Source organism: Numida meleagris, chromosome 1 (assembly GCF_002078875.1).
Source record: "Numida meleagris isolate 19003 breed g44 Domestic line chromosome 1, NumMel1.0, whole genome shotgun sequence".
Lineage (NCBI taxonomy): Eukaryota > Metazoa > Chordata > Aves > Galliformes > Numididae > Numida > Numida meleagris.
The window spans coordinates 67,746,115-67,759,622 of NC_034409.1; the positions used below are offsets into that span (position 1 = coordinate 67,746,115).

The following is a 13,508-nucleotide window of genomic DNA, read 5'->3' on the forward strand; positions in this document are numbered from 1 at the left end:
GCTGAATCTTATTAATCCTATTTTATGACACATATAATTATCAGTCTGACATTTTCCACAGTTGATATAATTTGACTACCACCCCTTTTCCTTCTCTTGAATGCTAATAAATGACTTGCATTTTTGATGACACTGCATTTCTGTTATTTATCAAATGACCTCTAATATTTCAGTTGCTTTTATCAGCTAACTTGAAAAATCAATATCTGTGAGAGACTCCAAGATGCACAGCAAACTATATAAGCATGAGGTTTGAATTGCTGGTCTCAATTTGTTACTTCAAACCATCTGACCTAGAGGTTACTCTAAAATCCTCTTGTCATTTCACTGCTATCCGATTTGCAGGAATTGAAGGCTTAAGCAAACATGTCCAACTCCAGTGAGGCAGAACTCATTCACAAGTTTAAGGGGATTTCCTTTACCACCAGGTCTTCTCCAGAGCTTTTAAATTCCTTGGATGCTTTTGATGCTAGAGAAGATGATGTCCTTTTGGTTTCCTACCCCAAATCTGGTAAGTTCTATATGTTAACTGCAAAATGTGTCAATTGTTTGTTTCATGTTCTCTGCTTAACTTACTTGTGAAATGTCTGTATAAAAGAAACAGGGAAGGATGTTTGAATATGTGGGTATGTTATTCTCTCAGTCAGTGTTAAAATAGCAAAACAAGCAAACAAACAAAAAAACCAAACCAAAACAAGAACAATAAAAAAAAACACTATTTGTTTAAATAAGTTTTGGTTCTATAATTCAAAATATTGTCAGGTGTTTTATATATTCAGAAGCAAATAGATATTTGTTTCTTGTAAGCAAAATCTGTACTTGAAGATTTATCCTGAGGATTTTATGCATTTAATTACATGCATATGAAGAGATGTATTAAGTCATCTGTATGGCTCCTGTCTGTATATTTATCAATTTCTTCTTCCTACTCACCCCAACTCTCTCACACACATAAACTCACACCAGGGCTGAAGCTCAATCAGTTATTTTCCAAATAGACACACTTTACTATAAGGATTCCCTCCATCTCCTTCCACCTAAAAAAAAAAAAAAAAAAAAAAACAACAACAACAACAAAAAACCCACCAGATTATTTTAAAATAAACTATAGAAATAATATAATCACCCCCGCTAACAAGCAGTCTGAATTTTAGCCCATGTATCTAATCAGTTTGTTTTGATACAAATATTAATGCTTTTCAGAGTTACTTTGTAATTCAGCCACAACACTAATTTTCCAAGTATTTATAGATCTAGAGCCAATGGGAGTACTCAGTTATGCAGTTTCTTGAATCTTGGGGTTTAGAAGTATAATTTGTGCACTAGCAAGCTGTTCTCACATGCAGACTGCATGTTCCATATATCTTCTCATTAACAAATCTTCCTTCCTTTCTTTCTTTTTCTTCTACATTTTTTTCCTTAAAACTAATTTTCTGAAGGCACTCACTGGCTTGCAGGAGTTATAACAAAGATTTACAATACTCCAGTTACATTAACAACTCCCATTGAATTTGGAGACATGGCCAAACTGGAGGAACTGAATCAACTACCGTCAGCAAGAATCATCCCAACACACTTAGACTACAACCTGTTGCCTCAACATTTTAAGAATAAAAAATGCAAGGTAAGACAAAAAGTTACAAAAGTGGTAAGATATGTTAAGTGTCTGTTAGGCATCTATTCTGTCTAGCTGATCCTTGAACATTTTAAAATGACTTACAGTTTCCAGAAGCAGCTTGCTGTGTATTTGAGAGGTTCATAAAAATCAACACTGGGCCTCAGATTTTATGTTAAAAGTTCAAAGTTTCAGGATTACTCAAATCCAGACTTTTGGGACAAGTCTAATGTCACTGAAAGGCAAAAACTGACATTTTGCAGCTGTTCTGTGAATACGAAGAAGTGAATGGTTTTGTATATTAGATACAGGAGCTAGTTTAACTCAGGAGTTAAAAGAAAACAGTCTCTTTCATAAAGTGTAATCATTACCCATCTGTAGGAAATGTATGTTTGTCTACAAGATACTGTTTGCTAACCACTGCTTGCTTTTGCCTAAACAGGAACAAATACATTTCTATCTTAATGACGTAATCATTAAGGATGAACAAATCCTGAAGGAAAGGGTTTTGGCACTGGAACTGCCTGTGAAAATGCCACATTTATGCACACATCTCCTACAAAATAAAGGAAGAACATCATCATTAATAACCATATAATCTTCATTTACAGATGATCTACATCAGCAGAAATCCAAAAGATACTGCAGTTTCCATGTATCATTACTACAGAGAGAATCCAAACCTTCCCACTGTGGATACCTGGCCCGCTTTCTTTGACTTGTTCTTAGAAGGAGATGGTAAGGATAGATGTTACATTTTCTCCCGGCAGCTTATGTTACTATTATTAATATTATGTTATCCTGAACAGAAGCAGTTAAGAAATATGAATTATGTGAAAACTCCTTGCTGAACTCCTAATTTCACCTAAATCACTCCTAAATCCTTAGATTTATTATTTTTCCAAGATAAATTCTAATGCTAAACTAACAACTAGTAATAGGATGCTGTCTTCAGCCTTTCAAGGAGATATTTTTACAGGTGGCTGCAGGCTGCTGGGGTAGACATTGTTGCCCAGAGAGAAGTTTATGGCTTACAGTCCTGCAGAAGGGCAGGCGGCGCACACAGAGATTGTCCCCAGGCTGCACAGAGAGCCACGTTTACAGGATTAGTGTCTTCTCTAATCTTGAAGATGGTCTTGGCTGACCCTTCAAAGGGAGTCTAGACGCTTTCATAAACACCTCTGAACACACTCTGCCTGATATGTTGTCTTAGTCATGGGGTCCAAAGACCAAGGACATGAGTGAGATTTATGTGAGTGGCAGCAGTAGCAAGAAAGCTGACAACAGGACCACGTTTCAGTTATCCACTCCCATTTTTAGTGTTTTATTACTCCTTTGAGGACATGTGTTCCTACTATATACCCACAGTGATGACAACAGCAACTATGATAGATAGAGCTTGAAAAATTTCAAAGCAAAGTGCCATCACAGTCCTTGAGAGTTTACCTTAAAGTTCCAGAAGTCAGTCTGTATTTTCTATTGATTTGTATATCCTGTGTTCCTTGTTCAGAGCAGCCCTAACGTGTGTGCTTCGGTGATGTGCAGGATCTTGCCTTGCTCATCTTACCTCTGAACATCGATTAGTAAAAAAAGAGGATTGCATCAAATTTTAAAACAACTCCCATTTGTCTGTAAATCAGTAGTCTTCTTTTGTTTTCAGTAAGATTATGCATGGCATTAAAAGGTAGCTATGTTGGTTACGACACAAATTTATTTAAGAGGTGAAAGTGGGAGAAAGGTTGTCATTTTTGCTCTAAATAGGAACATACGAAGATCGTGAAGATGCTCAGATCCTGTAGTATACTTGCAGAGTCAATCTCAGTTGAGAACAAAGGCAAGGGCACCCACAAACAAGTGATGCTATCTCCAAAACTGTTTGCTGTACCCTAAAAGCCAAAAGGGTATCTGACTTTCAGGTATTTGAGGCAGGATGGCTCACCCCTATAGCTCAAGGACAGCAGAGACAATAGCGGTCTTCTACTCTAAGAACTTACAGGACCTAAAAGTCATCACTGCTCCTTTTTTTTTTTTTTAATGGACAAACCTGGTTTCTTTGGATACTTGCCCTGATAAACAGGTTATCACCCTGATACACACGGGAAAGAAAAGCAGCAGATACTCCAAATCTATGAGTAGACTCTGGGACTTTGGAAACCTGACCATTTCTCTGGACTGGGGACTCGCACAGATGTGGGCTAAGGGGAAGCAGGTGCATTTGTTGGGCATGTTCCCAGTGGAGTTAAGCAGGCTTTAATTGCACAGAGTGGTGCACAGGTGCTTTGCAATTAGACAGGGTTTTCCAGCAACAGGTGGCTATAGGCTGGAGCATTCAGAAAAATAGTTTGCATACAAAATGATGTCCTCTACAATATTTAAATATTATGCTTTTACGGTAAAAGTATAATGCAAGGTTGCAGTTCACAACTGCTCTGTCCATGACTTTCTCATTGTCCTAGAGGAGACTTTCAGCTCATCTGTCGATCTAGTTGGTCTCGTCTTTCAACCAAAAGAGTCAGAATTGCTTTTTAAAAAATAAAGATGAAAGTCGTCTTTCAACCAAAAGAGTCAGAATTGCTTTTTTAAAAATAAAGATGAAAGTTAACTGTCTTCCTGTTATTCAGCAAAAGGAGCATTCAGACAAAGCAAGTACTATTAGTCAATTATAAAACCATGAGTTACCTGTGTGGTTGGCTGAATTATGTGTTTGTATAATAAATTATTTTTTTCATAATAAATTATTTTTTTCATAATAAATTATTTTTTTCATCAGTTCTTCCTTGATTTTTTAAAATATACATATTTCTCCTTTGCTAGAGCAACAGTGTGCTCCATTTAACAGATTCCTAATTTTATTTCCTAGTGTGATATTTGTATTTATAATATATTTATTTCCTAGTTTATTTTCCTGGTTTTCTGACTTCAGCCACAGATCTACAGATATTTGGTCAGATGCTCAGATCTTGTTGTGCCCATACATTTGTCTTCACTACAGGCCTGTCCCTAGATTTGGATTTGTTTCTACTATGGCATCATATTCCATAACATGATCTGGTACTTTGATTTTAAAAAAAAAGCAAATTCCAACAGGAATGGTAATTTCTTTGGGTTGTAAATTTGAATCAATTCACAAAAATAATTTAATCAGATTTAGCGGAACATAGGGTACATACAAAGAAGGAACCATTCCCCTAAAAATTTGTGAGATACGGAGATATTTATTAATGAAGTTCATATGAATCTATATGGGTTTTCTTTTCAGTTGTCTGTGGATCCTGGTTTGATCATTTCCTAAGTTGGGAAGAACACAAAAATGACAAAAATATACTGTTTTTGTTCTATGAAGACATGAAAAAGGTAAATATGCTCTCTGTTCCTGTTTCAGAATGCATTACCGGTAAATAGAAATAACTAAAATATCAAGGAGCAATTTCTAATGAAAATAATAACAATTTCCATATCAAAGGAAACTCTGATAATCACCTCAAAAATATAACAACTTTATTCTTCTTGTATCTCAGAATCTCCCTAAGACTGTGAAGGAAATCAGCATATTCCTGGGCATAAGCATCAGTGATGAAGATATCCAAGATGTCTGCAAGACATCATCCTTCTCAGAGATGAAAAGGGATGCAGAAAAAGAAAACAGTGACCCCAGTCACACTGTCTGTGCCCTGACACCCAACAGGAAGTTAATTTTCAGAAAAGGTAAGTTTACTGTCCTGGCTTAATACTGAAGCACCAACTGGGACCTATCCAGCAGAAGCCTGGATATATTTGAAGACATTTTGAATCCATCCCGGGAAACAGCAATTGGATTCTCCAATTTGAAGCCTTTTTAAAAAACATTTTCTAAGTTCTTCAGTTGCAAATGCATGCTCATGCTAGAGAAACATGGAGGGGGTTCTTAAGAGTTTGCTCCATATGAGCTTTGGAGCTTAAAGGAAAGTTCACAGAGCATTACTCTTTATCTGCATTTTTGTTTCTAAAGTTTACCCTCAGTCTCTCACAAGTCTCTGTGTGTCTCTTCTTGAATTACCAGTGAAGGTCACTTAGTTTGCTAGAATGGAAAAGGTGCATTTCTTAGGAAGGAGACTGCCGGTAGCCTTTATCCTCTGTACTCCCTCTTATCTTACTGAAATGTTCCCCCAAAAGAAATATGCTGACAATGACAACAAAGGAATGAATGACTCGAATCATCCTGTGATCACCTTAAGGTCTTGGCCACACTGGGATCTGCAGTAAAATCTTCAACAGTTCTTAGCTCATATGAGACTTAAAAATATGCGGAGGAGCTGTTTTCTTGCTACTGACATTTCAGAATCTTCCTCAGATTTGGTTATTAAGTAAATCAAGGCAATTAAATTTAAATGAATTTGGTTATTCTTATTTAGTTAAATTTTTGAACAATTACTGACCATTTAAAACTTAGGGCTGTTTCATTTAGGAAAAATTTGTTTTCATTTTCAAAAAGGAAAACTACGTTTCACTAATTCAGCAGAATATTTTTTTTACCAATGAGCTGAAGCACATGCCAGAACACAAGATTAGGAAAACAAAAAATCAAAGCTAGTGAATTTTGACAAAGCTATGTTTTAAATTTTGAAGAATTCCAATATTTTAAATTCTATGTAGTTCCCATGCAAATCCAGAAGTTTTAGCAAATTTCAGTCCATTTACAGACAATTTTTGTATGCATATGTATGTGTGTGTATACACATACATATATTACTATTATTATTCAGGTTTCCTTTCCTTTCCTTTCCTTTCCTTTCCTTTCCTTTCCTTTCCTTTCCTTTCCTTTCCTTTCCTTTCCTTTCCTTNCCTTTCCTTTCCTTTCCTTTCCTTTCCTTTCCTTTCCTTTCCTTTCCTTTCCTTTCCTTTCCTTTCCTTTCCTTTCCTTTCCTTTCCTTTCCTTAATGCTATTAATCAACTGCCTGGAGATGCAGAATCTTCAGGTGTGCGCATGAGGGAAAATGGGGAGCATTCTCTCATTAAAAGATACCAATTTAAAAAAAAAAAAAGTTTTCTTGTTTGCTCAGATTTCTGGTGACTTGTATAACTGTTGAAACACTGTCTTGAAAACGAGTGTGCACGGTCACCCAGAATTAGCTGCCTGCCCACTTAAATATCATCCTTAGAAGGCACTAAAGATTAGGAGCAGATGTGAAGGTAGGATTCATCTGATGAAGACACTCTGGACTCATTTTTAAGAGCCTTCTTTACTCAGTGGAGAGATGCAGCTGCCTTTTGGGCAATGTTTATTGATGGGTTTTATATGCTGACAATGGTGTGATGAATTTCAGACAGCAACCATTTGCTTCTACTGAAAGAGCCCAGATAGAGACCTTTAACAGCAAACATCTACGATGAGGCAAGATGCCTCTCTGCTGAGATGAGCAAGAGCTCTTGCTCTTCATTGTACCACTTAGCATTGTTGGCACTGCCAACTGCTCAACATTATGAGAAACAAGCCTTAGGGCTTAATATGGATGGTGATTCAGCTGCTCCCATCAAAGTCTCACCAGATCAATAAAATAATTGCTCGTGATCATGACCTATCATGACCTATCACAGAGACTATGGTTGATAGCACAATAATAATTTGTGCCAACTGCAGCATAAATAAAACTGGTCTGTCTTTAAATTGTTTCGTTGCTATATATTGCCAGACTCACCGTTCTTTCCTGTCCCTGCTCCTCCAGGTACTGTTGGAGATTGGAAGAACCATTTCACTCCAAAACAGAACTTACGGTTTGATGAAGTATTCAATGAGAAAATGAAACTCAGCAAAATGGCAAAAAATCTCACCTATGAATTCTAAATTCGTGGGAAGAACAATACTGACTTATCAAAAAATGCAGACAGAGCAATCGTTGGGAAAATCTGGATGGGAGCAAAGAGAAGTTTAAAGAAAAAACAACTGCTCTTGGAACTGATGCCATGAAGATGGAAGAAGCACTGACAACATTCATTTACCTTGTTTACATAAATTTATCTTATCTATCAGCCCTATTTTTCACAAAGTCAAACAATAGAAATGTGGAGAAGGCTTGTAAAATGGAGATTTGGGGACAGGAAAATTCTGGCACAATGCTAGAACTGAACTCAATCAGAGGGCAGATTTACATGGTTTTGTAGTCAGGTGTCAGACCCATTTATTTACAACTAAATCTACTTTAACATTTATTTATTTATTGCTCTACGTGTATACAAATGGACTTCTTAGATCTGATTTAAAAATTTTAAGTAAATATTAAGAAAAAAAATCCTGTAATAATCTGTATGTCTAAAAGCACATGATAAAAATGACCAAACACTTAACCCTAGACTCAACCCCTTCCTCATCTACTGTGATTTGGAAAATGCCTAATTTATCAGACTTGGTTATTGATACTAGAACTGAAAAATGTAGCAGTATATTTGAAGATCTGCAGTTAAGTTTGTTTACAAAATTTTGTTTTGTTTTGTTTTGTTTGATTTGCTGTTTTTTTTAACAGTATGTGGTTCTCTGTTGTAACTTATTTCTGTGTTAGATATTGTATAATATCTGTGTTTTAAATGATACTTACATAAATCCATGCAGATTTCAGCACTATATGTTTTTTTTCATATAGTTTTTTTCTACTTCTTCCTGTAAAATGCCCATTTCCAGTGTTTTGATGAAACCATTTTATTTCACAGCCCCTGTTCAATAGAATACAATAGTTTCACTGTGGCAAACAAAGCAGTACATGGAGTTAGTTTAAAGCAAACCAGACATGTTTACCCTGCCCCGATAAGACAGGTATTCTAAGAACCAGCTGTCTGTGCTCACATCCTAGGGACTATTCTAGGAACAGAGTGAAGACATTTTTTCTGATTTACTGAGTGATGTGGTTTCTGTCTGCACCTTCAATTTGCTTTGTAGGCTAGCATTAAGTACTCTTCTCCCTAAGCAGTTCTCCCCAATCACATAATTCCCAGCAAAAAAAAATTGTCTGAAAAGAAAGTCATGCAGACAAGCACTGTTACTTTGTTCTGATTCCTTAGTGCTTTGCTCATCCTTTGGGTGAGCTGTTTCTGAAAAGCTGTGGTATGACCTTATTGATAGTGAACAATTCATGCTTTCTTTAGCCACACAACTCTTTCATTTCATGCCTTGCTTGTGGAAGATAACATCAATACTGACTGGTGTGCATCTGCATGAATGACATAGGTAGTTATATGCTGAGGTCATAAGTGAGAGGTAAGCCTACTTAGCAACACTCCCTTTCCATATATGAGTTCAACACAATTCAAGGCAGACGCTGCTCTGAGCACTGTTTTATGCTAACCAACCATCTGGAAACCAGAAGCTTGTTTGTGTTGCTTTGCTCTTCTGATACTACAATCTCTCTCCCTTCAAAATGTCATGAACAATTAGTGTCCTTGGACGACTTTTAGGTGTCCTTCCTCCATTATTAATAAATGGAAAGAGATCAGCTAATGTAGATGCATTTATTAACTGAGTACAGCACTGATTCTAAAGGTCGCACAACATTTGAGGAAAGGGAATAACAATGTAAGCAGGACTTCTGAGACACAAAGGCCCACATAAGCCTCGCCCCCATCTGAATTCAAGATCTACTTGAAAAGGAGAAATGAAGAAATCCAAACATCACCTCACACAATTAACTGAAGGGAAGGAAAGCAACAGAGAAGTAAAGGAAGGATTTTGATTTGGGCTGGCAGAATGAGGCAGCAGGAGGCACACTGATTTGTACGGCTTTACATAGCATTCATGTATGTGCTCACAGTATCATACTGTGCAGGAGGGGAGAGGGAGTGGGCATGTCACCTGGATAAGAAAGAGGGTTAAAGCAAATAGCCCTGAACTGGCTGAAGGGATACCATTATATAAAGCAATGAGCAATTTGCCTCCTGCCTGATCTCCAGCATTGCACTGCAGAGCTAAATTGACAATTAAAATAAAGTTTCTTTCAGAAATACCTTGTACTTCTATAGCACTTTTCATTTCCAGGTGCTTTAAGCATGGCTTTACCCTAGTCAGAGAATGCAGCCAGATTTGATGTAGACTGCAGAAGCTGGCTGGCTGGCCATGAGTGACAGTCTGAGAAAGGAAGCTGCTTGTAAAACTCCTGCTAGTAGGTCAGTCCTAGGCACTGTGTGGTGCAGCAAAGTTGGCCCATGTCAGAGGTCTGGGAAGCTGGGCTGGGCACTTACTGAAGGATGGGGTTATGTGATGGCAGCTTCTGGCAGCCAGGGCCTCCCAGCAGTTGCTATGCCTACCATTTCTTTCATCTTCTTTCCTTTCCTCTTCCTACTGTTATTCCCACTCCTCTTCCTATGGCTGTAACATTCCATCACCAATTTAAGCTGAATTTTTCAAAGAATTGTCAATCTGCTTCCACATGTCATTTTGGTCAGCTGTGGAGATGCTCTAAAATCTTCAAAACATCCATAGTAAGACACTACATTTTTTTCTTCCTTTTCTGTTTTTCTCCTTTTTCTTTTTTTTTTTTTTTTCAGCACTTAGAACTTCTTGGAGAGATAAATAGAAAAATATAGGTCCAAAATGTACCTAGACCACAGTAACTCTAGATCTGCGAGAAACAAAGACCTGTGAAATCTCTGTTACAATGGTTACAGTATGGTTTTCCTATTTGGGTAAAATATTTCAGCAGAGAAAGGGCTCTTCTCAAGATTGATTTAATTAGTGAGGACAGCATTAAAAATTTATGCCATCAGAGCCAAGAAGTGAGGATTATACGCACTCTTGTCAAAGTTAGCTTTCTTTGCTTGCTACCCAGGCTTCCCTGGCCTTTGCTTCGGATGAGCCACTTGAATGGCTAAAATGCTTGAGAGGGAGAGCAACACACAGATTTCAGGCCTTGCTCTGAGGAATTTTCCCTCCAAACATAATACAATTATCTCTCAAAGTAGTTCTCAAAAGAGAGGAGGGAAAGTAAACATCCTAGCAGCCTGACTTTCAGTCACATCAGCTCTGCTACAAAGAGTTTGTTGCCTAAAACAGTTTCTGGGAGGAAAACAGCAGCAGTTGAAAAATCCCTTGGAATAGCTTTAGGAACATCTTGTACAAGAGTCAAGTCTGAAGAAGGCAAGGGGAGGGAGGTGGGGAGAACAGGAGGGGGTAAGAATCTGAACCATTTCTGATAATCTTTGAAGCCAGAAGCCACAGTGAAATAAAGAAGGGCTCACAGAATAGTTAGAATTGTGAAGGACTGCTAAGACCTGGTTCCAATCCCGCTGCTATAGGCAGGGACACCTCCCTCTAGACCAGATTGCTCAAAGCCCCATCCAGCCTAGCCTTGAACGCCTCCAGGGAGGGGACATCCACAACCTCTCTGAGTAACCTGTTCCAGTGTCTCACCACCCCCACAGTAAAAAATTTCTTCCTAATATCTAGTCTAAACCTACCCACTTCCAGTTTAAAACCATTTCCTCTTGTCCTGTCACTACATGCTCCTATAAAAAGTCCCTCCCCAGCTTTCCTGTAGGCCCCCTTCAGGTACTGACAGGCCACTATCATGTCTCATTCGAGCCTTCTCTTCTCCAGTCTGAAGAGCCCCAGCTCTCTCAGCCTGTCCTTACAGGGGAGGTGTTCCAGCCCTCTGATCAACTTTGTGACCCTCCTCTGGATCCACTCCAGCATCTCAATGTACTTCTTGTGTTGGGGTTTCAGAACTGGACACAGTGTTCCAGGTGGGCTCTCACAAGAGCAGAGTAGAGGGGCAGAATCACCTCCCTTGACCTGCTGGTCACACTTCTCTTGATGCAATCCAGGACATGGCTGGCCTTCTGGGCTGCAAGCACACATTGCCGGCTCATGTTGAATCTTTCATCATCTGACACCCACAAATCCTTCTCCTCAGGGCTGCTTTCAAGCCATTCTTCACCCAACCTGTATCTGTGCTTGGGATAGCCCTGACCCAGGCGCATCTGCACTGAGTTGGTGACCCTTGCACTCGGTGGGTGTGTGCACTGGGTTTAGACAAGGCAGAGATGCTCAGGGGATCAAAACAAGGGTGTAGTTGTACCCATCTGTCATCTAGAAGAGTAAACATGGAGGACCAAGAGAAATTTCCATGGGATTTTCCTCACAATCAGCTGATAGATGAGAGAGAAGATCCAAACACAAATCACGAAGAGCCAGGGGCACTCTGGCTGTGAAGACTACTGGGGACAAGAAGAGAGGGAATCAAGCCTGACAGAAAGGGCCGTGCGTGGGGAGGAAGTTGGTTGCTGAAAGAAGATGTTCAGAGAGGGAGGGAAGGACTGTTCATGGCCATGTCACTCCCACCAGTTCCACCCTCAGAGGTGACCACAGACAGGTTTCTTTCTTGACGAGAGATAATTCTGCTGAAATTTTCCCAGTGGCTTAGGTAGAAGACAGTCCTCTTCTTTTCCCCGAGTCCATCTGCTCGTCCTGCGTGCCCCAGCGGACAGGCCGTACCACAGGACAGTGACGGGGCGGGCTGTGCGGAAGGTTGCGGGGGGGGAAGGGGAGGGTGGCGGGAAGCTGGGAGCAGGCCGAGCGTGGGGGAGCGGCGGCACCTTGTGGCCCAGAGAGCACCGACAGCTGCTCGAGGGAAAACACAGCGACAGGAAAGCGCGAAGTCACAAATTACACTGCTGTGCCTCTTTTGAGGGGCTTATTGGTCCTACAGGCCAGCGCTGAGTGGAGAAATGGCCTTCTTGGAACCCAGAGAGGTGTCTGCTCCGGCACGGGCTCTGTAACCATCCATCCAGCAAGCTCTGCCGGCAGGAAGGGACGCAGCATTTGTTCTTCATTGACATCTATCGACTGCAGTGCCTCAGCTGCAAACCTCTGCACCAGGATGGGAATTCATTTGCACAGGGCTCCATGAAGCTCAAAAGCAGAAACAGACTATGAAGGGGAGCAGGCCAGTTTCCAGGTACCTAGTGACAGTCCTGATGCACAGCCTGCTTACAGTGTCCTCGTTTCTGATTGCCCACATCTGCAAGGTGTATCTGGGGATGGTCAGTCTGTGCCACTGAGAATCTACAGAGTAGTGGGGGGTATGACAAACTGTAGGCGTGTAAGCAAATACTAATGGCCAAGAGAAATAAATGCAGAATTTCCTTTTCTGTCTGCCAGACTTCGTATTGTAATAAAGAATAGCTAGGGTCGTTTATGACCTTGGTAAACTACCTGGACCTAATCCAGCAGCCAGATAGTATCATTGCTGCTCAATTGCAGCTGCTTGCCTAGCTGCTTAAGAGGGATGAGGAATTAGTCTGCAGCATTGCCCGCTGGATAAATTTCCCTACATTACAATAAAAAATGGCACAGCAGGACTTCATGGGCAGGTGAATGAAGTGCAGCATGAGACTGGCTCATATATCACTGCTAGCCAAGCTCAGACACCAATGACAGCAACTTAGCTGGAGCAGCCTAGACCGAGTTACCGTGCTTCTTGGCAGAGGTGCCAGTAACCTGCAGCACAGATACACTGCAAGGCACAGATCCAGTTGGCTCATTATTCTCTATATTGTCACTGCCAGCAACCTTACCTTGAAAACCCCCAAAATCTCTTAACTTTCATTATAAATCAAATGTGTTCTCTCTTTAAACACACAAGCAAGAAACTTGGGGAGCATTACTCTTTTATTAGCTGCAAGGTGCTCACTGACAAGATGATAAAAACCTGGCAGTGCATTAAGCAAACCAGAGCAAGAAGTAAAAAGCAGCATGGCTTGCTGACAGCTCCATTTTTTATACAGTGAGACTGCACAAAGAAACAACTATGTAGATGTGCAGATGTGGCAAGCTAGGACTAGAATTTGTTTGCAAGTCATCAAAACTATTGCTAAAAAACCCTTTGTACTCTAGTCTCATTCAAGAGTAGCTCCATCTCCTTTAAGAGAACAT

At 39.8% G+C, this 13,508-nt stretch overlaps 1 protein-coding gene across 1 annotated transcript; it reads left to right on the forward strand.

Moving 5' to 3' along the window:
* LOC110392570 (sulfotransferase 6B1-like) lies at window positions 261–7,436 on the forward strand. Its single transcript, XM_021384827.1, has 6 exons — window positions 261–511; window positions 1,440–1,624; window positions 2,227–2,353; window positions 4,875–4,969; window positions 5,134–5,320; window positions 7,318–7,436. The coding sequence occupies exons 1-6, from the start codon at window positions 367–369 to the stop codon at window positions 7,434–7,436; spliced, it is 858 nt and encodes a 285-aa protein (XP_021240502.1). The 5' UTR covers window positions 261–366.